This window comes from Lepisosteus platostomus, chromosome 8 (assembly GCF_059453375.1).
Source record: "Lepisosteus platostomus isolate fLepPlt1 chromosome 8, fLepPlt1.hap1, whole genome shotgun sequence".
Classification (NCBI taxonomy): domain Eukaryota; kingdom Metazoa; phylum Chordata; class Actinopteri; order Semionotiformes; family Lepisosteidae; genus Lepisosteus; species Lepisosteus platostomus.
In genome coordinates this window covers 31,623,185-31,650,372 of record NC_142618.1, presented here as the reverse complement: position 1 = coordinate 31,650,372, position 27,188 = coordinate 31,623,185, and the positions used below count along the sequence as shown (strand labels likewise).

At 43.5% G+C, this 27,188-nt stretch overlaps 1 protein-coding gene across 1 annotated transcript; it reads right to left on the bottom strand.

Moving 5' to 3' along the window:
- Positions 1–64: 64 nt before the first annotated feature.
- On the bottom strand, positions 65–26,895 carry shrprbck1r (sharpin and rbck1 related). Its single transcript, XM_088643156.1, has 14 exons — positions 26,171–26,895; positions 24,065–24,239; positions 18,705–18,794; positions 17,330–17,471; positions 15,846–15,936; positions 14,912–15,191; positions 12,749–12,873; positions 12,106–12,279; positions 6,150–6,310; positions 5,568–5,679; positions 4,572–4,751; positions 4,265–4,363; positions 3,545–3,688; positions 65–763 (listed from the first exon to the last, which is right to left on the bottom strand). The coding sequence occupies exons 1-14, from the start codon at positions 26,438–26,440 to the stop codon at positions 683–685; spliced, it is 2,124 nt and encodes a 707-aa protein (XP_088499282.1). The 5' UTR covers positions 26,441–26,895; the 3' UTR covers positions 65–682.
- Between the last annotated feature and the right edge of the window lie 293 nt (positions 26,896–27,188).

The window sequence follows — 27,188 nt, the reverse complement described above, 5'->3', positions numbered from 1 at the left end:
TCAACACTGGTTAAAAAAATCCTTAAGCCTTAATTGTAAGAGAGAGAAAAAACTGGACTCAGGCTGTCAGAATAATGACTATTTATTGAAAATAAGGCACAATTTGCAAGACTTATCAGTCTTGAGCAAAGGATGGCCTTAGCAATAACCTTCATTGCTACAGGCAAAAATTCACAAGCACTGGTGACCCTAGAGGAACGGGATTTGTGGGTGTCTCAGGAGACAAACCAACATCTCTGACAGTCTGACAGACCATGCCAGAAGAGACATGAATGATACATCACAGTGGCACCACAGTCGGCATATTCTGGAAATGCATTCATACAATCCTGTGTTCATTAACTTAATCCATCCAGCATATACAGTGTGTTATATTTAGGGCAACTGCTGTTTATTACACTGTTAGAGGCAGAAGCAGTTAACTAATCACTGATTTATGCGTCCATGCATTTAATTCGACCTGAGCCTTTTATAATAGCACAGTATATATTCACTGTCTCGGCCCTGAGAACAGTTTGGGAGCAGTACTGGGCATGTAAAGAACAGATTGCAGTATGATTGACAAACACACCTCCCTCACGCCTTCTTCCCTCCTCTGCCCTGCAGGGGTAATGGACACACTCTCCTCTCCTCCCTACAGGCTCTCCCTCAGATGCAATGCAGTGGCCCACCACAGGGGGCACTAGTGGCAATTCTGGCACTCGGGGTGACAGCGCTTCCTGTTGACATTACAGCGGCACCCTCCACTGGTGTCTCCTGGGCCCTGCAACACAAGCATCAAGTAGTGGCTCACTGATAAACTTTTTTAATAACATTTAATGTATATAATGGTATACATACATTATATGGTAATGGTATTATGTAATGGTATTTAATCATAGCATGTACTAAAGGGTCAATTTCCACCTGTTAGTACATGCTATGTCAACTTCGCAAAATACTGTTCTAATTCAGTGGTTCCCAAAAATTTTCCAGCTGAGGACTTGTGTAGTTTTGTTTCCTAACTGTTAAGGACCAGTTCCTTCTATATCAGATCTGACATAAAAACATATTTTGTAAAATGAATTAAAGTAAGGGAGGCATGGTGGTGCAGCACTGGGGCCCTCCTGGATTCCATTCCTGACCTGGGGTTCTTTCTGCGTGGAGTTAGTGTGTATGTGTGTGTGCGCGCCTGCCCTATGATGGACTGGAGTGGCCAGGGTGTATCCTGCCTTGTGGCCATTGGTTGCTGGGATAGGCTCTGGTTTGCCTGCAACCCTGTATTGGATTAAGAGGTTAGAAAATTGATTTAATTAAAGTAATTTTATTAGTTGCTAATATTTAAGCAAGCACACATGATTCACATGATTCATTTTCATTGCTTGCCTATTTGCTCATTAACATTTTGCTTGTCCAAAGAAATGCAATATTGATGGTTTAGTTTCAAAACACATAATCAAAAGTATAACATTCAATAACTACACACAAGCAGTAAATTACCTGTCAGCCCTTTTTACTGCTCAAGACTGCTACTGCCCTGGAATCAGTTCAGTGTTTGTATTTCAGCTGCAGTGTTACTGATCTGTCTTGTAACACTGCCATTATTACTGTAAGTGATGTACTGTATCTTACCACAAGCATTACTGTCAGAATAATAGAATGGAGGCTTTTGGGATTGATCTGAATCCAGACCTAGGTGCAGTATTGTTTTATCTTCTTCCCCATGTTCATAAAAATCACTCCTTCCACTCTTGTTGTGCTCATGTTTGTTTGTCCCTATTGCTGTCTGGGTAGGGGAAGAGTTTTTTTTTTTGTTGAAAGCTTGTTTAGAAATTGTTTCTGGCTGTTGCCATTGTAACTAGCACTGAACAGTAACAGTGTTACTTGAGTAGAGATTAGAAGTGACTTGAGTAGGGATTAGACTGAATTTACTTTCCTTCATGTTTGAGACAGTAGGCGGTCCAACTGTTGTGGTATGGAGGGATCTTTATGCAGGCTGAGCAGGGCCCTTGAATGTTACACAGCTGGACTTTCATTTTGTGGAATTTGTGTCCTGCTGTCCGAAATAACCAGTCTGTCCTGACATGACATTTCCTGCCTTGCCCTATAAGGCAACGCAACAGATGGACTACTTCCACAGGAAGTGTATAAAAGAGCTATTGGCAATGTGTTCTTCAGAAGTATGCTATACAGGTTTCTCTCTGATTTTCCGGAGGACTTCCGTTATCAACTCATGCCAAATCCATGCTGTGCTGTTCCGTGTCTTCCTGCATCCTGAAACTTGCATTGCTCTATTCAGTTCACACACATGATAAGGATAGTTTCACACTATTCACAGAACAGAATTGTTTCAATTTGCTTTTCATCCCAACATTCTTCATTCAATTTGAACTACATTTTTAGTGAATCAATGCCTTTTACTTTGGGATTAAAGGCATTAAAACCACAACATTATATTTTACATGACTTGTTGCTGTTTTAATGCCCTGGTATATTTGAGTACATTTACTGTTGTATAAGCAGCTGTTTGCTAGACAGTAGAAGTTATAAAAAGTATTGGAAAATGTCAAACCTTTGTCAAAGCTGCCATACATGATTAATGTTTTTGAAACAGTAGTAAACATATCTACCTATTTCACTACAGAAGTACACTCTTACTCTCAGGCTCTCAATTTAGTCAAGAAAGCTCTGCCATGATCTTCATGACCTCATGACACTTCATTTGCCTTGGTATTCACTGAAAATGTAGGCCAGAGAATATATTCACTTGTAATGTGACACTATACAGTACTCATGTTAAACAGTATACACTTCGTACACAAAGTTTAGAAATTTGGGACTATAGGTCTTATCTCCTGCATGTGGATTTCTTTTGTATAAGACTATCTTTCTGCATTTAAAAATAAATTCTGAGATCTCACAAGTGGCTCAACTAGTAAAGGCGCTTGTCTGACAGCAGGCTGAGCTTTATTATTGTAGGGTTTAACCTGGGTCATGGCACTAGCGGACTGTGACTGAGATCTTCATAGTTGGCTGGGTGGCGCTGAGCAAGATTGTCTGAGATGGCAATCTCTATGCCTGAGCACTTGCAGGTTTTCAGGGATGGTGACGGATGTGTCACTCCTCCAACCAGCTCTAAACTTCCTCTACAGGAATGCATTTCCCGTGACATGCTAGAAGATGAGTGGGTTGAAAGAAGGGTTGAGTCTGCCTTTACATTCCTCTGTGTGTGGTTATACAATTCTCAATTCCAATCAAATAACTGGAGATTCTAAATTTAAAAAAATACATCCAAGCAAAAGGACCTGAATCTATTCCCCCTGCTTTATGGCACTGAATAGTGTATTATTATGAATGTTTTAATAGCAGTTTATTAGTGCTGGCAATCTATGTATAAGAAAATGTTGTAATGAAATCATTATGTATGGAACTGGATTAAATTCAAACACCAGATGGGAACAGGTTGTCATAGAAGTCTTATTGGTCATACCTATGCTTCCAAAGAATACTCGACAGGCTGAAAGGAAGGTAAACAGACACAGAAACGAGAAGAGTCAGCCCTCACCCCTGGCCCCCAGCGTGGTCCCCGGGTGACCCAGCAGATCTCAGTGTGACAGACAGTACAGCGCAACCAATCACAGCCCTCCTTCTTCTGGACAATGATCCCACACTGTGGACAGTGCATGGCCTCCCCCGTCTGGACCAGAGACTGGGGGGAGAGGAAGAGGGAGTTAAAGACAGCCAGAGTTACAGTCAGAAACAAACAGAAAGATAGGCTGACAGTTTTCGTATAGATGCACAGCAGCACAGAGAGACAGGCAGTTAGCAAGACTCTCACAGACAGGTAGTCTATTACAGATCAACACCCAGGCACTGAGAGTTAAACTGTGATGAGAACAGTTTTTCCCAAAAAAGGATTTTCAACACAACCCCACATACTCCTTAGACAGCAAAGAATTCTACTATACCAAAAGGCTGAACTTCATGAAGGGAGAACTCGATCTCCAGGGCCCATGGAGGTAATATCACTTTTTGTAACCGACTCGGTGCAAAAATAATCCCTGTTGCACAGAGTGTCAATATGTTAGTAAAACAAATAGAAAGAGACATTCAACCAACAAGACAGAGCAATGGTCTTTCAGTAAGAGAGACAGGCAGTGAGACAGATGCGTGAAGTCAGCAAGAGAGACGGGCAGTGAGACAGAAGCGACGAGTCAGCGAGAGAGACAGGCAGTCAGACAGAAGCGGTGAGTCAGAGCACTATGGTCCTGTCAGCCAGACTCACTCTCAGCAGGTCCCGTGTGCGCCGGGCTGCAGAGTCATTGACTGCGCGCACTGCCAAGTCGTCCTGGTACTGCCGGCAGTTCATCCCCTCGTGGATTGCCTGGGAAAAAAAGAGGAAGAGAGGGTTACAGAGGGTGAGCATCAGGCTCTTGCTGTCTTTGAATCAGTATCTAGAAGCTTGTGTGCTGATGTGATGTGTTTATACATCATGTGTTCAACGTATAAACACTGAACTGGCTGCAGGGTTAATGCAGTGTGTGTCTTTTCTGAAGAGTGTTCATAAGTTGCATAAGCAGAGCATGCATCACCTTGCAGAGCAGGCAATTAGTCCTCCGGCAGACGGGGCAGTTGAATGTGTTGACGCTGTCCTCGTACTCACACCAGCCAGGGCAGTCCGGATTGGCACAATGATAGCTGCTTTCACTGCGACACTCCGCTACAGCCAAGCCCCGTGCCAGGAAGCGCTCGTACTCCTCTGCTGACACCAACTGGCAGAGACAGAGAAGGGAAGAGGTGTTGGAACAACCTGCAGCTCCTGGCATCGCACTACACAGCGCAAAGAACATGATCCTGCTGTCTCACTCAGAGCAGTCTCTGGCACCACTGAAGCAGTACAGTTAGCCCTGGACACTACTCCGAGTCCTACTGGCACCCAGTTTCCAGATATAAACACTAGTCTACTACTACTGATCTAAAAAGACTCTGGAGAATTCCAATTAATCCGGAAATAAACCCTCTGTGGATCCCTCTCTCTTTATTAAATCCCGGTCTGTTTACCAGATCAGGGTGAGATCAAAGTGAAACAGAGAAACAGACCCTGATGAAATACAGGCTCTATGTTTCTAACACAGCCAGGCCACGTAAATTGGGTGACAAAGGCAGACCTGGCTTCCCAGAGAGGACAGGCTGTGCTCTTACTAGACTGTGAAAAAATACTCAGGGATTAGAGAAACATTCTTCCTCAAAATCCTTTCCCAGAATTCCCACACCTGCCAGAATCAGAACAGCTTCCAATTCTTATAGGGGAGGAATAGAGCTGCAGCCCAGTAACTTGTACGTTTTCTTCTCAGAGGGACAACATCACACATACGGCACATAAGTGACCTCCTGTAACAGCCTGAGAAACAGAGAGTGATCCTCTCAAATAAGAAAAAGGGCAAAGGGAAGGAATGAAGAAGAGGAGAGGGTTGGAGTTGACGGAAGAGAAAAAGAAGTGAGGAAAGAGAGGGATGTTGGCAGAAAGGAGAAACAGAAAAAGAGAGAGATTCACAGGAAGAGGGGTAAGTGTTTATGCAACGCCTTACCGCACGGATTTCTCTCTCCTGCAGGGTGCTTTCACAGGCATAGGCGTCGTCGCGGTAAGGACAGGACACCTCAGGGTCCTCACACACGTGGATCACCGAGCGCAGGCAATCTCTGTGGGCACCAAAATCATCCTCAGACACACCGAAACACTTATTCACTTACACTCACTTCACTAACTCACTGAGATACTAATGCGCTCAATGGTAAACAATAAGATTATAATGCACTGAACATTTAGTGACATTGAGAGTGTGACAGGCAAAGAGGGCCACAGGAAACAAGACAGAAGAACAGGAGACGGGGAGCGATCAGCCTAGTACAAAGAAATTGAGGAAAAAAATGCTGAAGACCGAGATGGAGAAACACAGTGGAAAACTGTTGAGTGACTTTGAATCAAAATGACTTTCTCCCCATTCCTCTGTCCCCTGTGCTATTCCATTATCAGGATCCCTGCTAATAGAAACCAAGAGCCTTTCCTGGAAAAATAAAGTGAAAAGAGGAAAAGAGAAACATTTTTGAAAGGCATAAGGAAGATGGACAACTCAAACACAATCTCTCAGTGAGGGAGAACATTCTCTCACCTGCAGAAGCAATGCAGACACTCCCTCAGCAGTACTCCCTCTCCAGGCTGTAACTCCAGGTAACAGATACGGCATTCCACACTTTCCCGGTTTGGCACCAAGTCCTGGGAATCAGTCTGGACTAGCCTTGCAAAGTTCCTCTGTCGTTCCGCTTCCCGCACCTGTGTGACAGGGACACAGATCAGGGGTTAGAGGTCAGAGTTAAAGGCTACCACTCTGAAGGGTGTACAATACACATGGTCCACTTCAAGCCCTATCCAGGAACGGTCCTTCAAAAACAATTCCCTGTGGAAGCCTTTGATAATCAAAATCAGTCAGCTGAACCCAGTCCTTGACTGGAATCGACCAGAAGAGACTGTATCTGATAAGATAAAAACACTTTATTAGCCATATACAATTTCTTGCGTTAGGAATTAGTCTTTTCGCAGAGGGAGAGAAGCTTGGGGTCAGAGTGCAGGGTCAGCCATTATACAGCACCCCTGGAGCAGTTGGGGTTAAGGGCCTTGCTCAGCAACCTTGAACTAGCAACCTTCCAGCCACAGGCGCAGATCCTTAGCCACAGAGCCACCGCTCTCCAATCCTGCAGTCAGACTGTCCTGTAGATGTGTGTGCGCATGTTTTTTATTATCTAAATGAGACATCTTATCCAACCTATTGTTAGAGTTTTGTCACAAATGCCTTGTTTCAGTAATTGATGATAGTTTAAACTTCAGATGAAGCAGCTTATTATTATTATGAACCCCCTAGAGATCTGGTGTTTGACCACCTGTCCTATATGCAGTGGGATATTCTGGGGCTCCACATCAAGCTATGCGTGGCATTCTGCGAGGTCTTTCAAGGAGAGATCAATAATTTGCTAACAACCCAATAAACAAGCAAGTTTGAACACCCATCTTGTGATCCTTCATAAATCTGGATATTCCTGTACTCTAGGTCAGGTATCTCGTTCCAAGAGCCTGGTCTGCTAGAGCATCTTCTTGATTACACTTCAACAAAAAGTGTCAATTACTGCTCTGAACTACTAAGTTTAAATTGCTAGGACTCTTAGCCACTGAAGTGACTAACCTAAAAAAATCGACAGCTTTCCTGGACCAGGACACTGAGCCCCGGGCAGGCGCTGCGGGTGTGAAGCCAGGCACAGCTCCCATGATGACCCTGGCGCTCTGTGCAAACCAGACAACAGATGCTGGTGCTCCAATTCATTTTACGAACCGACATTTAATGCAGTTTTTATAATATGCATCTCCTCCCAGCCACAGGGCAGGGAAGAATAACATATAAAGGCAAGAGTTTTAAAATAAGTCTCTTTATTTCTAGACAATATTTTTTTACAGTTAAATACAAGTTTCACTTTAATACAGAGAACGTAACAGTGGCTTTCTTGTATTCATTCGCCTGCAGTCTGGCTGTAGTAGACCCATGCAGAACCAGACACAGTTCCAGCAGATTGCTAAAGTTTTCAAAACACTTAATACACTTTGTCAGTATCTTGAGATATAAAACCATTTAGAACTGCGAAACAATTAAGACAACCTACGTGAAGGTTCAGTTAACTAGGTGCTCCATTGGAACAATACAAAATGGAAGCAGAAGAGGTTCTTACAGACTAGGAACAGGAAGCTCTTCCTCCCCTGGAGGTGCTGTTTCAACACTGAAACGCCTCCATCACAAAGGAACAGGACTGATGCCCCCCACTGTGGAGAGCGGTAAAGCCTCTTGCTCCTCCATACCCCTGCCACCTTCCACAGCAGGGCACACACTAGGGGACACACCGGGCATTACGAGAGACCCCCACTGCTCTTAGGGACACCGCTGTAACCTGGGGAAGTGCCACAGTAGGGCCCTGCTTCAAGAAACAGTGGCCCTTTCACTGCAGCCCTCTGGAGAGGCCTGATCCTACTATTTATATTAATAGTTTGGATGGTGCTTCTAATCCAAATCATGTTACATTTGTACCCACTTATACTGCTGGGCATCTTGTTGAAGCAAAGTGGGTGAAACTTCTTGCTTAAGGGCACAAGTGTAGTAGCATCCCTGCGATGTGAACCCACAGCCTTCCAGTTAACTAACTGCTTAATTCATTGATCTTATTCAATATAGATGCTTAAATTATGAAGTGTTAGCTGGAAAAAATCCCAAGATATGAATCTGTGAAAAACTTGAGGGATAATACAGAAGTGCTAGGGAAGGGACCATATTAGCCTGCAGCCTGAGGACATAATAAAGATTGCAAATAAGATTAGGCCATTGAGCCCATCCAGCTCAACTGGTAGTTAGGGACAAATTCATTTGATGATCGCGTCCAGCTGATTCTTGAAAGAAGTCAGTTTTGGCTTTCTGGGGGGATTTTGACTACATGAGTGGGTAGCCTGTTCTATATTCCCAATACCCTTTGTGCAAAGTACTAATGTATGAGAGAAGAAAGGAAAATGACCCAGCTAGTGACAGAACAGTGTGGCACAATGATCTCTGGCACAGAAAAACACTGACCACAGATGTGGCCCTCCTTACCCCCGTCCCTGAGATATATGGCCCATGAAATGGCACTAACCAGAAAAGCAAAAGGTTTCTTACTTTTGACAGATGAGAGAACGAGAAACAGAGCATTGTGTCCAGGCTGTAGCTAAGTGAAGTAACTGTTCCCTTCCTCAAGGTTTAAAACAGCCTGACACTAGCCAAAAAACAGGTGCTACTTGTTTCTAAGGAAAGAGTGAAACATTGTAGTCGCAGTTAATGGGCAAACAACCTGGAGTCAACAATAAGATTGCTGGACATATATACATACATATATGCCTATTGGTTCATCTGACTTATTTTTCAACAACTACAATCACATTATCATTAAAAGTGTTCCTGTGTCTTTTTATCATATACAAGCTTTTTATTTCATGTGTAATAAATAGACTGTATATAATCCACTAAAGCATACAAAACACAAACATCCATTTTACACTATTGACCTACCCCTATAGAGCACCTTTGATTTTAAACTTATACAGTACTTACAGTATTTTTACCTTGTTTTATTTGTGCATTTTCTGGTTATTGCTGGGAAAATCCAATATTTCTGATTTAGCAGACAAAACTCACTTTTAGCAGATTTAATCCGTCTGTTCAAAGTGTCCAGAATTACAGATGTAAAAAAAACTAAATGCATTTCACAGATCTTTAACTTACTAGACAATCTGTTTTCTCTGCCCCTATGATTTTTCAATAAACATTTTACGTATGATACCTTTAAGCCCTTAAAGCGGAATATTAACAATCTGTTCATGCCAGAAATAGTTCATTGTCCACACTGCTGTGTAACGTGTGTTATTGTTATTGTCATAATGCTCTGTTTGTGCACTGTTCCCATACACCATCTGTTGTATGTCTGAGAACAGGTAGATAAATCAATTTCAGGATAGACATTTACAAAATATTCCAAACCTCACAGACTCGTGAAAAACAGACCAAGTGCCAATTCTGAATAAAACAAGCAAACAAAAAGACGGATAGAACTTGGATGAAAATGGTGCCAAAACATTTTCTTGCTCTTCTATGTTAGTTTAAGCTGAGGGAACTGGGTCTTAAAACAATACGAGGTTAGAGGCATGCCCATACAGAGACAGGGATCACAGAGTCATCCTTTGACCTCACAGAACATAATGGTTTTGAGATTTCCCAGTGCATTTGTGAACAGAACCCTTGATGTGGTGAACGACCCTAGAATAATGGCTCACCCAAGTCTGCTACAACACTCTGCTCATTATCACCAATACCAATTAAGAATCTGAGTTAACTTATTATATATTTCAAAACTATTAATTTATTCACAATTACAGGGTGCTTTTCAGTTATTTTCTGCTCAAGGGCATAAAGGTGCTCTCTTAAAGCAGTCAAATTCCAGACACGTCAAAGTGCAAGTTTTGAAAGGGACAACACAGGAAGTGAATATAGCAATTAAATGTTTTCAAGTCAACCAACTTTGGAAATATCGTCTGGCTTTTGCTCACCATTAGAACAATGATAATTCCTTGTACTTGAGCAAAGAAATTCATACTGTTAACACTATGCAGGAAACTGTGATCCCAACGCACTAGGACACCACTTAGTTACACAACATAAACAATACAATTCATAATAAAAAATACAATACTTTAAAAATATAACCGTTTTAAAATCCTGTTGCTGGTAGCTGCACCCCTTCTGCAGAAATGTCTGTAAAGCAGGCAATGCAGGCAGTGTGCAGCAGGGGGTGCCGTGCAGGTGTCTCTCATGGCTCTGCTGTTTCTGATGTTAGTATGCTGTGTGTGTCAGTGTGTGTGGTAAGTACAACAGTATGCCATGTAGCAGCAGTCCAGTCAGAAAGCGGATTCAGGATGTGTTGTACAGGGTTGTGTGAAGGCCTGCAACCTGCTCCCACAAACGTACATCGCAATAACGCAGGTTGGGATTTTAAAGTTGTCCTTCTAACTCGAAGCAATGAAATTTTAGTCTGAGGAATAATCCTTGCCTGCACTGGAGGCGTCTTCTAATCAGAAAATATCACAAACAATCTAGACAACATCAAAGTCTTTTGTGAAATTAAAAATAAATGTAGGTCATATTTTAAGGTTTACTATATGGCATGTTCCTATAGCTCCGTAAGTGGCACAGATTTCGTTTCGTAACGTAATACCGATCAAATACTGCCTCTGCAGTGTTAATCGGCAATTAACAGAAGGTTAACAAATAATTTAAAATAGGAACAAGTGAAAAAAAAATGTTTGGTATAGGTATCTGGTTAGCAGCAAAGAGCAAAATTAATATTGCAAAGATTTAACACCCAGATTGATTCAATTGCTTTGAAAACATCTCCTATCTCGGAGTGTCCCGGACTCCTGGGGTCTGGGTGTCCGGGAGCCCCCATTGTGCGTGAGTGTGGGCCAGTCAGTGGTGTGTCAAGAGTTGGTTATGGTGTCAGTAGTCCAGACTCGGGGGCAGGTTCAGATTGTGCAGCAGGGCGTTGTTCTGTGTGGCGGCGCCCCCCAGCACTTCTTCTCTTCTCCCTTTCTCCTTAAACACAGAGAGAGAGGAGAGGTCAGCATGAGGGAGCGTCCCAGGCTCAGTTACACCCTACCTGTCCTTCCGTCTGGCCCTTGATGCCCCTCCACCTTGTCTATGCTACGTCCCTATCCCCTCTTCCTACGTTTGACCCCCGTCTATATCTCCGTCTCGCTTTTCATCTGTGTCCTTATCTCTCTGTTCAAGTCCCTTTCCTGTCCTTTACTGCTGCCATATCCCCAAGTTTCTCCCATGCTTCTCTGTCCTCCTAACTCACAATCCTACAGTCTGTACCCCACACGTCTGCCCCCTTATCCCTAACCATGTGCCTCTGCACATGCTCATCTGCCCCCCTTCTTCTCTGTCCTTATCCTGCTGACATTCACACACCTTTCCCTGCTGTTCTCTTCCTTCCTCTGTCCACCTGTGTCCATAGAGTCCCCTCTCCCTCTTCCCAGACATCTGCTCTGTCTGAACACGTACACCAAGAAAATCCACATGACAAGCCCACGACCCCGTGTTTCAGACATGTCGTTGTGGACAGACTGACTGAACCACTGACTGAGACACTCACTGACCATCTGGCTGACACACTAGCTGCCTGTCGATTTGAAGCAGTGCAGAGAGAAGACAACAGTCCACCCCCAAGCAGAGCGCAGAGCCACGACAGCAAACAGTCTGTTCTACATGCCCGGGCAGTCACTCCCTACACTTTTGCTGCTACTGGTTCTGTCTGTCTGCCCTTTGCACACGAGTACATTTGACTATTTTTGTCATGTTGGTGTGTCCGTCTGCCCTGGGTGTCTGCGAATCAACCTATCTGGTCTGCGGCCCATTATGTCTGTGAGTGTGGCAGTGTGTCTGTCTGTGTCAGCGTGACAGTGTGTGTCTCTCAGTTCCTCAGTGCCTCAGTGTCAGTCTGTCCTACCTGCTGGTACTGTCTCACTGCCTCCTTCTCCTGCTGGATGCGGTGCAGCTCTTCGGGGTCTGGGCGGTACCCCCCTGGCACCACGTACCCTACGGGCCGATCTGAGCTGCAGATCTCACAGCCCGGTCGCGTGGGCTTGTTGATGAAGGTACAGGAAGGACATGACCAGCCAGCCTGCGATGGGCGAGGGGGGGAGGGGTTGAGAGAGTGAGGGAGAGGTAGGAAGGTGGAAAAGGTAAAGAAAGAGAGGCATAGCGAGTACACAGAGAGAAGGGCAGACAGAGCAGATGAAAGAGTAGGAGTAGGGCAGAGGAAGAGGGGAAATGGTGAAGACAGGGTTAGAATTCACATATATCCAATTGTTCTGAATAAATCCTTGCTTGATTTTACACGATGAAACATTACAGACACTGGACAGTAGGCAAAACGTAAGGATGTCTTGTTCCACTTGAAAATAATTCCATTGTATACAACAGACACAAGCCCTTTTAGTAGGATATTAACAGCAGCTTAAGTAAAACATAAAAATCTACATAAAATTCCACTGCTCCTTAAACCTGACATAAAAACATGGCCATGCACACAAAGGTGGTACTGTTGCGCTCTTGTGTTAGGCTGACACAGTATTGGCAGTGCACACTACCTGTGTGTTGCTTGGTGCAGAGTTAGCTGTGCTGCTGCTCAGTGCCTCATTTAGCTGCAGCATCTCCAGATTAATCAGATCTCTGATGTCACCGATGCCCATCCGGTCTGTCCCACCCCCTCCACCTGCACAGCCAACCAAAAGAGATAAGACATCCATCAGAAGCCAATAAACATCTTTCCCTACTCTAACTCCCAATCACAAAACTCGGACAAGAGACACTGACATTTCAATATCGTTCTGTACACAAACCAACACAGAGCTACCGGCAGATAAACACAGGGAGATGAACAGCAGCTGTTCACAGCAAGTCAGACAGAAAATGAAAATAAATGTCATTAGCAGGTTCCTCGTTCCTAAGAAATTCCAGAACATTACTCAGCCATGTCCTCAGTGATCTCAGGGAATAAATGACATGGCTCATCAATGTGTTCTTGTCCCCCACATCACTTCTGGTTTGTTCTTTGTATGTTCTGGACTGTGAGTAACTCTTCTTAGTGCACTTCTCACTGTACTGATTGTATTGTATTGTATGTATTGCATTATTATTATTGTATCATTTGTTACACTGTTTTGTGTCGACTGTGTTAAGCTGCTGTTGCACTGCAATTTCCCTCACGGGATCAATAAAGTATCTATCTAAAGCAAAAAAAGTGAATCATTCTCTTAAAGGAGAAATGCAACGCTATATTTATATTTCGAGGTTAGAAAGAATCAGAAATGATGAGTGCATTTCAGACCACAATAAAAGTGAAATGTAGACAGTAATGTGTAAATCCTCCAATTTACATCACAAAATAGACAGAAGTTTCAGGAATGTGCAGCACCACATTCTGGAATTCAGAACGAGGTAACCAAACTTCGGCTGAGCTGAAGCTGCCCTATCCCATTGTACACAAGCAGGCTTACGAATACATCTTTTAATCTGCTCAAAATATTGCTCTGAACTTTGAGGCAGTCTTGCTGACAAATACATCTCACTCGTCAACTGCGTACAGGTCACGTTGGAGCATTTCTGCAGTTAAATTTCTGCTACACAACCTGTACTTATTTGCTCGTACATCACATTGCATTAGTTATTACAGTGGCTAATGAGCAGGAAGGGATACTTCACATCACAATTCGTGTGAACTCTCGCTCCCCGTGGAGAGACCAGGGGTTTGCAACAACATGATTTTGTACTTAATTCTGAATTTGTAAAATTTTGCAATGACATCAATTTATTTTGTTCCAGAGAAATTGGGACTTCAATTCCCCTTTAATGTCAATTTGTTGCACAGATCAGAGTGACCTTTGCCAATACCCCTTGGAATTAGATACAAGTATTCACAATTGCCTCTGTTGAAGAAGGAACAGATTTAATTTGCCCTTTTAGCTTTGCCTGACCTGATCTGAGCTTGGGACCACAAGCTATTTCAAAGCTTCCTTCCTCAACAGCAGTATCTTCTAACATACAGAACAAAGTACATTGTCTAGGAAAGAGCAACACTGAATTAAATCCTTCTCACAGGTTGATGCTTCAAATCCAGTATTAACTGTTTTGCACTTATCAGCATTAAAATATCTCAGGTTTCTGCCCTATCATGAATAGACTCAAATCTAATGCCCTTATTCTCTCTGTATGTGCCTTTCAGAGAGACTTGGATCCAAGATCCTCTGCTATTTCTTGTGCCACTACTACAGTGTTTGTACCTCCCCACATTTAAAAAAAAACTGCAAATACTACACAAATACTTGCTAAACCTTACCAACACCCTGCATATGAACAGGTTCTTAATCATAATGCTGGCATTTTCTTGGATTTGTACAACTTTCAACTGTAGAATCAATCTTTACCTCTAATATACCATATTTTCACAACAATCTTTAGTTGAATCTAGCCGATTCAATAATATTCCCATTTAGGTAAATGACCAAAGATCTAGTTAACAGTCGATGAATAGCAGCCCTCATTTCTTTAGAAGCCTGCTTTCCGGAAAGTGTTTACTATAAACTTTACCATAACAGTCTCCCATTATCATGGTCACTCTTGACCTATGGATACATAGAGAAGTAACCAGGGAGACAGAAAAGTGTATTATGAAGAGAGAGAAGTATCAGTCCGTCAAACATAAAACCTCATCATTTAGTCAGTGCTCTGCCATTCAGTCAGTCCCTCCGTACCAGTGCTGTGTGGTAACCGGGCCGGCAGGGTGTTGTAGCCCCTCCAGTCCTGCGGGGGCAGGCCATTGCTGGAGGGGGGACTGGTGAGCAGAGCGCTCTCCTGGTCCTGCTGGCACAGCTGGCGCGACAGTCGAGCGTGGCGTGCAGACAGCAGGTAAAGGAAGGCCGTGTCACCATGACGACGGACGCCGTAGGATGCCAGAGTGCGCTGGTCTGCGCACAGACACTGACCGATCACCCAGCGCTGCACACGGGGGTGAAACCCATAGTCCAGAAAGACCTGTGAGAGGTGAGAGAGAGTGGAACCGACAGTGAAGAGGGAGAGACAAGTAGACAGAAATGGAGACAGGAAGTAAGCAGAAGGCTGCTTTCTTTCAATTATTTTTATTGGTTCACAAATAAACTGTAAAAAAATACCTCTTAAAGACAACTGCTTTGTTTAAACCACTTTTGACAACTGCTATCTGCTTTCTTGATCTAATTAAAGGTTGAGGATCATCTCCATTTCATGAGAACTGTTGACTACCTCATTATTTTGTATTAATCCTCATTCAAGTCACAGTGAAATAAATACTTATTTTCCTTTGGTGAAAAAAGAGAGGGTTATGGTCACTCACTGTCTGCTCACATTATCAAATATTGAACTTCCAAATCTTGGTGTATAGCAGTCATGATATCAGTTTAAAAAAGTTTAAAAATACTTTAAATTGCTAAGTGGTCACACATTCTGAATAACTAAACAGGTTAAAATATGACAATTATTAGATGAAAATACTGGTGTTTCGTTATAGTCAAGTTTATAGTCGTTTAAAACAAGAAAGTCAAGAAAGTATAATTGTACAAAAAAAGCAAAGACTGTGATAAAGGGTGAGAGACCGAAACCCATAGAAGGAAACAAACACAGAAACCGACTAAAAGGGGGCTCTAGTCTCACCTGCTGTTTAAGGGAGGTAATGGTCATGTGAGGGAAGACTTTCACTGTGACACAACAGGAAGAGGAAGCGTCCTCCACTGCTACCTTCAAACTGAGAGAGAGATACTGTTAGTATCCAACTCTAGCTGTTGGTATATAGCAGCAGCACATATTCCTTTTATCGTCTCTCATTCCTCCTTCAGTGACTCACAGGGAGACAGCTGATGCACTCGCCTGTATAAGTCGAGTTGGTGGCCCTTGTGCCTCTGGACCAGAATTTCCAAAAACGTAATGCCTGAATCCAGAGAGACGGCACTATAGAAGCTTCCTTTGAATGAATCATGAAACTGAGGTGCTGAATACTTGGCCATTAAAAGTCCCATGGCACCTTAAAATATGAACCAGAATGGGTGCCTACCACAGTAACCTGGGCACATTTCACTCACTAATATCCCACCTTAATTCAGCTGATAAAGTAATTTCACACTTCTCCATCTGATTTGCTGTATTGTGGCACTGCTGGCACATAATGGCAACCATGCCTCACCCAAGTGGGTACTGCCCTTCAGTGATAGATGAAACATACCTCCTTCTAGATGTAAAAAGCTTCAGAATGAAAAATGCAATATAAACACAATTATTAATTATTCCTCTCTACCACCTTCAAACCGCCATGGACACTGTTGATACACTGCTCTATCCCTTTGTCCGACAATAACTCTTTTATATTGAGAGTAAGAGAAAGTAATGTTAACATCGGGGGAGATTCAGTGGAGCTAGTAGGACAATACAAGTACTTAGGGACCATTCAAGGCTCCAAGTTAAATTTTGAAGCCAATGCTGACTTGATCCTCAAAAAAGGATAACAGCATCTTTTCTTCTTAAGGAAGCTAAAGTCGATGATTCATTGTTGATTTTGTTCTATCGGTCCTTCCTTGAATGTGTTCTAGCTTTTACCCTGATCTGCTGGTTTGGCAACCTGAATCTGAGAGGCAAGACAAACTGGGCAGCCTTGTGAAAATATGTCAGATGTCATTTAGTGTTGATCTTCCTGCCCTCTCCTCCATCTATCATAGATGTGTTTTGCGTAAAGCAAAATCCATCTGTGACGATCCTTCACACCCCTTCTTCAATAGTTTCCAGTTACTCCCGTCAGAACGCAGATACCGCCTCCCCAACTCCAAAACAAACAGGTTTAAACTCTGATTCATACCTGTAGCTTTAAAGTTGTTTAACACTTGATTTTCTTTGCAAATATGTCTACTGTTGTTTTTTTTCTGTCCGCCTGTACACCAACACTGCTGCTGGAAAACAAATTGCCCCCTTGGGGATAATAAAGACTCTCTCCCTCAATTCATAAGATTCATCCGTGATATTCCCATCTCCTTTCAATCATTCCTGCTCTCTCATACTCTCTTACCCCTCTTCGCCCTGTAGGCTTCCAACCTGTACTACCCATTATGCCCTCCACTCTTACCTCCCACATGCCTCTCAGCTTCTCTCACCTGATCTCGGTGTCCGGGTAGCTCTTCTCTCGGAGTCGGACTGTGAGCTCTGCCTGCTGCCGGGCCAGTGACACTGCGCACTGGGAGGCTGAGCTGGTGTCGCCGCCCTCAATTGCTGTGGCCAGTTCTATACACAGGTCCTCTGCAAAAACAGGGGAGAGGGGAGCATAGAGGAAAAGGAGCTTGTCATTCATGGGTCTGTGTTCCCAGCTTCCAAAATGTCACAGCTATTTAAAGGCCAGCCTTTCACAACCTCCATAAAACCAGCTCTTGATGCTGACTGGTTTTCTGCTGTCTGGTTAAAAGCTTATTAACTTCATTAAATAAACAACTGGCTATATCAAACTCCCATACAGGACTAGGCAGAAGGTATTTGACAGTCCCTGCACAGGCAGAAAGACAGGTCAGTAATCTTTACTTATTAAAGCTCACAGTGAGTCCATCCTCATAATTGTAAGAGTTCTTATTAGTAACTTATAAGTGAGGCCTGTCCTGTCTGTTAAATATCTATATTTGCAATCAATAGCTCTCCCCCTGTTCTGTCATAATATTTGAAGAGTGCTGTCAGAAGCTCAAGCTGCATGTGTCCAGCACAGAATGGCAGTTCATAGTACTTCTACTTTTATGGACAGCTGCTTCCACATTGGCAGGGGAACTTACATTTACTGTTTAAAATAACTCAACTGCAAGACTCTGCACGTTGAGAATATAAAATTAAAAAATGAATTCCTTACACTTATATAGCACTTTTCTGGACACTCCACTCAAAGCGCTTTACAAGTAATGGGGATTCTCTTCCACCACCACCAATGGGCAGCCCCCACCTGGATGATGTGACGGCAGCCATAGTGCGCCAGAACACTCACCACACATCAGCTATCAGTGGGGAGGAGAACAAAGCGATGAAGCCAGATCCTAGACAGATAGGTCTCATCCAAAGGATGGCATCTTTTAACAGTACAGTGTCACCATCACTATACTGGGGCATTAGGTCCCACACAGACTGCAGGGTGAGCACCCCCTACTGGCCCTTCTAATACCTCTTCCAGCAGCAACCTTAGCTTTCTCAGGAGGTCTCACATCCAGGTAGTGGCCAGGCTCACACCTGCTTAGCTTCAGTGAGCTGCCAGTTGTGGCTTGCAGGGTGACATAATAAAGCACCACCCGATTGTCTGCCTGTCCCATATTATAATCTGTGATTAAATACACTTTAGAAAAGCATTTCTAACCTGTTCCACTAAAGGAGCCGTTCTAAACTGAGCTGAATCATCACAGGGGAGAACAGTAAGGGGATGTGGACCTGCACCCGAGAGGGAAACAGAGGGAAACGTCACAACTGCTTGAGCACTGAGGTGTGAAAAAGGGCAACACTCACCTGTGCGTGGCAGGGTAACAGACGCTGTGGGTTCCAGGGGTTCCAGGTGGAGCTGCCTCTCCTCTGGGGTCTGGGAGGAACTGTCTGCCACTGGGATAGCAGGAGAGAGGAGGACAGGGGGGAAGATAGGTAAGTGGTTGGTTTAGGTGGTCTAAACACTGGGAACCCCCTTTACTGATGCCATCTTCACACCTGCTGAACACAGCACACACAGCACACACAGCAGAAAAAAACAAACATCCATATCCTGGCAGTCAGCTAACCTTTCACTCACTGAACTGAGCTATTAAGGCCCTGCAGGGCAGACACAATCACCAGCTTTAAATCATCCGTGAGAGAAACACAAAAGCATACCTGGACGACGGGTACTAGAATTCAAAACTTCAAACCAAGCTTGAGTGCTTCTGTCTCAGCTAAGGGACCATGGCCAGATGCAAGCTCATCTTACAGTAATGATCTTTAAGTAGATCCTGACACTGAGCCAGTGCACTTCACAGCCCTCAGTCTGGAGGCCACAGAAAGTCCCAGAAGCCCAGAGTCACCTCCTGCTGCGGTGAACAAAATACACAAATTCTCAGGGCCGATCACATGCACTTCAAGGAATGGATCAGCGTGTTATGTTGTCAACTGTGTGATTTTTCATCTGTCAGCTGATGTCTGCAAACTCCACACCCAAAGTAGAACAAGGAAGATGGGGACAGACTTAATAATAAACTTTATTTTATATTGGACCTATAAAGGTGGCTTCTCAAAGCTCATCTGAATACAGTAGGAGCAGAAGAGTAAATAACAGAACCAGTTCAGTAAAGGCCTTTCTAAAGAAGAAGGTTTTAAGTCTAAATTTGAAGGAGTTCAGGGAGAGTGACTCTCTGATATCCTTAGGGAGAGAGTCCCAGAGCTTTGGAGCATAACAGGTAGGGGTGGGGAAACAAAATCGATTCATAGGTGCATCGTGATTCTCTGCACAGTACTAAGCATTTCAGATAAAAACAATGTAACATAAAGGACAAATAGAACAAATAATAATGGTTTAGTTTGTTGTGCTTAAGACTAAACTAATTGCATGGTGAAACGTAAAGATGTATAGGTTAACAAGTGCGCCATGCTTAAGCTAAGCTACCCGGTTTATGAATACGGACAAACTCCGGCCTGCACCCTCCATTTGGAAAGCTACCGTATGGGCACATTTTGGATTTTATTAAGTAAAAGGTAAAAATGAACTGGATAAGAGCCACACGGTGTGCAAGCTGTGTCATACCAAGATAAAATATTTCGGGAACACAACGAAATGCGAAATCACATTTCACGTTTCCATCCAGAGTTGGAGGAAAAACGGCCTGCTCTTGTTGCTGCCGAACAGAGAACCCTCAAGCAAGCATCAAAGCTTCCACATAGTTCTGAAAGGGTGAAGAGAATCACCAGGTCTATAGCAAGTATTATCGCAAAAGATTTGCGCCCCTACGCCATTGTTGAAATCCCGGGCTTTCACATAATGTCGCAAACAATGGAGCCAAGGTACAACATACCGTCTCGGTGTCACTTTAGTGAAACAGCAATACCAACACCCTACAACGACACCAAAACTCAAGTTCTGGAATAATTGAAGAAAGCACATAGGGTGGCAATAACCTGTGATGCATGGACGTCCATTGCAACAGAATCCTATATCACTATTACCACGCACTTCATAACCGATGAATGGCAGCTCGTGTCTCGCCTACTCCAGACATACAGTAAGAAAAAAAAATCATCATCTATAGAAAAAAATACATCTCAATGCATCGAGAATCGATTTATAATCACATTGTGGCACCCTGAATCGAAATCGAATCGAATCGTGAGGTGCCTAGAGATTCCCAATAACAGGAGAAGACCCTCTCACCCACAGAGTGCAGACAGGCTTAGAGTCACATAGGAGACCAGAATTAGAAGAGTGAATGTTGCAAGGTGGGGAGAAGGACGATAGTAGCTAAGACAGGTACTGAGGTGCCAAGCCATGCAGACCCTTACAGGTGAGCATGAGGATTTTGAAGCCATCACGAAACCGGACAGGAAGCCAGTGCAAGGACACAAGGATAGGAGTAATATGATCACTTGCTCTAGACCTGGTCAAGATTCAGGTTGCTGAATTTTGGACATACTGGAGTTAGTTCAATGTGGATTTAGAAACCCCAGCAAGCGATGTGTTACAGTAGTCAATTCAGGAGAATACAAATGTGTTGATCAGATTTTCAGCAACAGTTGAAAAGCAATAAAAGAATAAACTTCTCCAACTGCCCAGCTTCACACCTCTGAACATTGGAGCAGAGAGCCCTGATCCAGTGACAAGATCCAGGCTTGAACCTGTGATCACAGAGCTCAACACGCTCCTGGGTGATTTAACAAACATCTTATCATTTTGTTGTGCACATAATGTTTACAAGAAAGTCTTATATTTTTGTTACAACTTTTGTTGTAACTTGTTTTCTAGTTAAGTATAGTTCCCCTAAACCTATAGATGTAACTCTTGGCACTAGACCTATATTTTTCCAATATGTTTTTTGCAGAAAACTAGTAGATATGTAAGAAATTGTCAATAAGAATAAAATCATAAATGCTTTTCATCACACTAATATTGCTGCACAATGCAGCCAAAAAGTACATGTGAACATGAAGTATACACTGTCGATATTCAAGGTTTCTAGGGTTTTTCAAACTGCAGGTGTTCAACAATACCATAGTAGATATTTTACCCAGCAAACTTTTATCTTCTTAACAGCATTTTTCACAGCGAATTGTGATCAGGGGTACACACTTTGGGTGTTTGTGGGACTATTCATTTTTGCCTTTTGTAATTATCTCACCTGGAGCAGTTTGCTTGGCCAACAGCTATATCACCCTGCAACTAACAGCTGGCAGCCCAGTGAAGCTAAGCAGGCGTGAGCCTAGTCAGTACCTGGATGGGAGACCACCCGGGAAAAACTAAGGTTGCCGCTGGAAGAGGTATTAGAGATACCAGTAGGGGGGAGCTCACCCTGCGGTCCATGTGGGTCCTAATGCCCCAGTATAGTGACGGGGACACTATTCTGTAAACAGGCGCCGTCCTTCGGATGAGACGTAAAACTGAGGTCCTGACTCTTTGTGGTCATTAAAAATCCCAGGGTGTTTCTCGAAAAGAGCAGAGGTGTTACCCCGGCTTACGGGCCAAATTTCCTCCTGTCCTTTACCAGTCATGGCCTCCTAATAATCCCCATCTATGAACTTGCTTCATTACTCTGCTCCTCCCCATTGATAGCTGATGTGTTGTAAGCGCACTTGTGCACTATGGCTGCTGTCGCATCATCCAGGTGGATGCTGCACATTGGTGGTGGTGGAGGGGAGTCCCCATTAACTGTAAAGTGTTTTGAGTGGAGTGTCCAGAAAAGCGCTATATAAATTTAAGGAATTATTACTATTATTATTGGAGTTTCAACACTTTCCACTTTCCACAGTGAATGGACAGTAAAACTAAACTTAAACTAAACCAATGCTTTCAAATCAGACAAGCTTGACTTCAGCTTTCCAGTACAGGATTAGTACAGTACAGGATTCAAACTAAATGGTTCCCTTTTAAAACTGAACAGAAAAAAATGTATGGAATTAATGTGATCCCAATAACCCTTTAGGGTGGTTTTCTTTAGTTTGTTGTTAGCAACAAGGTCTATTATTTCTTTTAAGATTAGGTGTTATTAAAGATTTCTAATAATGGTTGTGTTCCCTTGACGAAGCAGCTTGGTGCCTTTCTGTGTAAGGGCACAGGAATATGCTAATAGGCCCCTCTGACATGAGACATCATAAAGCTGTATCAGAACTGAACAGTGTAACAGTATTTAGCACAGATGGAATCCAGCAAAGTTTCTAGGCTGTTTCTTTACAAGAACATGGGTCCAAATTTACTGTTCATCACCCAAAAATGCACCAATGGCGGATCTCCAGGGTTGGTACTAAAACCATCACCAACTTGTATGTACCTTAAAAGCAATAACTCACTGGCTCCTCATCTCTCCCCAACTAAACTGACAATCTGAGTTTTCCAACCATGCCACTGCAAGCAGTCCAGACTTAAACATTTCTCCAAGAAAGCAAGAGATTGAGTCTGTACAGTACAGAATTCTGTCCAAGATATTCTTTCTGAGAAAGAAGAAATGTTGTTTTTGCGAACACACTGTTATTTTTACCCGATGAACAAAATAAGACAGATGGGAGTCTTTTTGTGGACTTCCTGAATATCCAGGAATATTCAGCACCAGGACGAACAGAGCTCAACTACCTGTCTACCTTGCAGCCAGACACAAAAAGAAAACTCTGCAGACAATTTTATTTTAAGACCAAAGTTCAGCCATGTTAACTTATGGCAGACCTGACAGAAGGCCAACACTAGCTGCTGAGACCAAACGCAAAGCAAAACTCTATTCCTTTCCCTCAGCACTGGGATACTGCCAGAACCGAGTGAGCTGTCAAGTCTGACCACAGACCATCCGGACCAAATTTGGTCAAGAGATATTTGAGTATAAAACTTTTTAATCACATTATAATTCTTGAGAGTTGAACAATTATTTCAAACATGTTTGATGTTTAGTTCACAACATTAAATGCATATTTACTTGTGTCTGAGAAACTTAATGCAATGTAATTATTTGAGACCAATAAAACATATGACCTAGGCCATAACACACGTTATTGTCAATGTGTATTTTAACTCTGAAGTTATTAACTCTGATATTTGTAATCCCTGAGTAAATGATCAGCCTTTTGTATCACAGCACATCATTTCACAAATATATTCTACTTTATTTGAATTTGGTTACACGTTTGATTGATTCCTAAAAGTCGTCAAGTACTTTTACAATTTACCACTACAATTACTGATTGTTAATGAAAAGGAAAACCCCCACATCACTATAGTTGAATGTGCACCGATATACTGTTTTCAGTCTTTTTTGTTTCCGTCATAGGATGTTTCATGACCATTTATCAGTTAAAATCAAAAACAATATCTGTAAGTAAATGTCAATAAAGGTTAAGTAGAAAGAGAGAAGCAGAAGAAAAGTTACAAACATGAGGAGATCAATCAGCCTCTCTAGCCCTTTAAGGTGAAAAACCTGAAAGCTGAACTGGAACAGTGCAAAATCCAAAAAAACGGGTTTGGATAATTAATGTTGAGTTTAAAGCGATTGAAAGAGAGAAGGGGACCATGAAAGAGAATGGGTCAGAGACAGGTTCAGAATCAAAGCAAGACAGAGAAACAGAGAGGGACAAAGACAGGCCATGTGAGACCAAGAGCAACAGAGGAAGAAGCAGAAGGAAGGGAGAAAATCGAGATCAGATGGGGGCATACTGACCTCTGTGCGCCTCCCTCAGCGATGACGTCACCACAGTGGCCCACTCCTGTGCCTCACGCTCGTCCCGGAAGTTAAAGGTGATGCGGTCGTGGGGGGGAGTGACCAGGCTGAGCTCGTGGCAGCGTAGTGACTTGACCTCGTACTGCACGTCCCGCAGGTCAAACTCCACGATGGACTGGAAGAGAGAGGGGCAAGGAAGGGCCAGTGAAAGAAAGTGAGGAGTGGAAGTCAGCAGACACGTGACTCAGACAGACAGTCAGTCTTTCAAAATGACATTCATACAAATACCACCTAGAACACGAGGGCAGTTTGAAGGAGTCTGATGCAATCTGGTGTAATCTATCTGAACAAAGCAGCCTGACTTTGTAATGAGTGTCTGATGTCAAGCAGGCCAACCAACTTTCCTGTGTTAATCACTGCTGCCTTGCTTGAGCCTTGACCTGGTCAGGTCTCAGAAGCTCAGCAACTCCAGAAGGAATTTAAGACAAATTGCCACCCAGTTTATGGGTATTAATGACCCCAGGGCACAAACACCAATAATCCCACAATCAGGTCAACATCCTGAATAAACAAGAATCTGGCCTGTCCCCCTTCAGTTTGTGATTGCTGGTTTAGATGGGGGTCTCTTCTGAAGAACTTTGCAATGTGATGCAAAGTGGCTATATACATACCAAACCACAGACAAAAGCCTCTTTGAGATTCTTGGGTCAGTTAACTGCCAGCAAGCAAACAAGCAACATCTGAAACATGGCTGCTGCATGTCCATGTAAAAATGGTACCCATGCTCAGTGCAAGGCCAACACTAAAATAGAAATCAGGGCACCATAAGACTGCCTAGGCCTGGCCAAACGCTAATCACAAGGTCCTCTGAGTGCTGAGTGATACGGACACTCCTGAATAGATCCCTGTGATAACAGCCTATTTAACCCTGAGGGTGCGATGAGCTTGGAGAACTAACTGATTTGAAAATTAAAACCTGAGTTCTCAAGAAAATCAAGACACATATATAGTATAATATCTGTAGACCTACATAGTATTATGATGTTGTCAACATTGTAAAAGTCAACACTAATGGATTTATTGAAAAAATAAACGTTTTCTGCAGTAATTCAGAGTTCATAATGACATGTAGATAAAAATACAGAGACGTTTTGCTACCAGCAACAGGAGTTTATGTTTTATTTAATAATGGCAGCAATACTTTGACACAACACATTGATTCTCGTGTTCATAGTACATAGCAGCGCTTTACTTTTCCGTGTTTGTTTTGTGTCACATGGCGTATCTTTGACCAGTTGTTTCCCAGTTAAAAACACTAAACCAGCGGTTCTCTGGTCACGGGGGAACACTGTCTGCTACTTTTAGTTTCAACTGGGCACAGGTGCTGACTGCTGCCTGTAACTGATCTGCTTGCTGGTTAAACCTTTTTTTGCATTCAGGCCTTAGCGTCAAAACATACTCTAAATTAATTCCAACAACGTCAAACAATGCAACGTTACGCGCTCGCATTTAACGAGCGGAAAGTCGCTGTCAAACACTTAATTCAGAGAATTTACAGCAAAATTCCCAGCTGCTCGGAGGTCCATTTGTTTGACAACCAGGGACTTGCTAAGCGGCCCGCTCCTGACAAGACTGGTTAAATTGGGGACTTTACGAAGCGCGCATTGTAAATACAAATAGACAGAATCGTTGCTAAATAAACTAGTTCATTGGCGTCCCATGACCAGTATGGCATCATTGATGTGATGGTGCACATTCACACGGCCACAATGAGTCCATAAAGATTACGAACACTCATACTTCAGAGCCTCCTAACTATAAACAAACACAGCAGTCACCCACTCGCAGTTAGACAACGCAACAAACATAAAAACAACACAAGATTTACTAAAAGAAGCAAAAGTATCAATAATTATTTTATATTATCAACGTTATAACTAAATCCAGAGTGGTTGTCATCCACATTTCCTTGCACTCGTCAGTCTACAACTGTCATTTCGTTGTATATTTTTCTGCAACCCCAGAAAGGATAACAGCTAGTCCTGTGAATAAAAGAGAGTGTTACGACTCTCCCCGACCCGCATTGCACTTTCCCTGGTGTCTTACCACACTCCTGCCAGCTGCCGAGGCGCTGGCATCCCGCAAGGCCAGCCGGAACTCCCCGGCCCGGCCCGGATCCATGCTAAGTTGCAAGCGCAGAGACTCGTCCCCAGCTCCGGGAAGACATAGTGGTCGGATCCCGGAGTGACACACCGACACCCGCACCGACATCAAGACTGTGTTGCAGCCGCCCTGAGCACCCACCGGCCCGGGGAGCGGGGGAGAGGGAGTCCGGGGCGGTGGGGTGTGCGCCCACCCGCCCGAGCTCAGCGCCATGACGCCGGGCCAGCAGGCGGGGGGTGAGACAGAGGAGTCTCAGTAGCACAGAGGCCCGGCCGGTTGGATGGTCCAGTCCAAACTAATCCAGCCCGTCGGGTGATTTGTTTATCTGTACATCGAAAGGTGCTGTTTCATCTCCGATCGCCTTTCTTAATCCGAACAGCGACTTCCTATCACAGAGCAGGAAGCGGGTACTCCCCCTCTCTGCGTCCTGCCTGCAAACCGAGCTCCGCGGAGGTCGGGTCCGAATTCAGGAGCAGCCAAGGCGGCGGGGCGGAGGAACGGGCTCATCCGGTCCGCAAGACTGACTGGCGGCAGAGAACCGAGCGGCACCGCGGTGGAACTGAAGAACGGGGAGGGAGTGCGTTTATTCTGCGTGACAGCCGTGTCGTTTCTGAATAATCTGAGTTTCACTTTCCTGTAATAGAAAAGGGAACCGACGAAAGAGCCCCATTTGATTGAGCTGCAGTAGTGCAGTAACCCGACTGCTACACATAAAATAACGTTTGCACTTTCTGATAATAGCGTTGCATATTACTTCAACCCAGCATCGGGTCTGGCTTTGTGTAGTTTTGCTCATGAAGGCGAACCTGGTATTTCAGAATACAAATGATCACTTTTTACAGTACATTTACAAAAACTATTTTAATGTAAAAGCCGATAATTCTCATTAACCTGTTTGAACTGAATAAATTGTTGAGAAATCAGTACAGTATTCAATATTTTAAGTGGGCCTTATTTATCA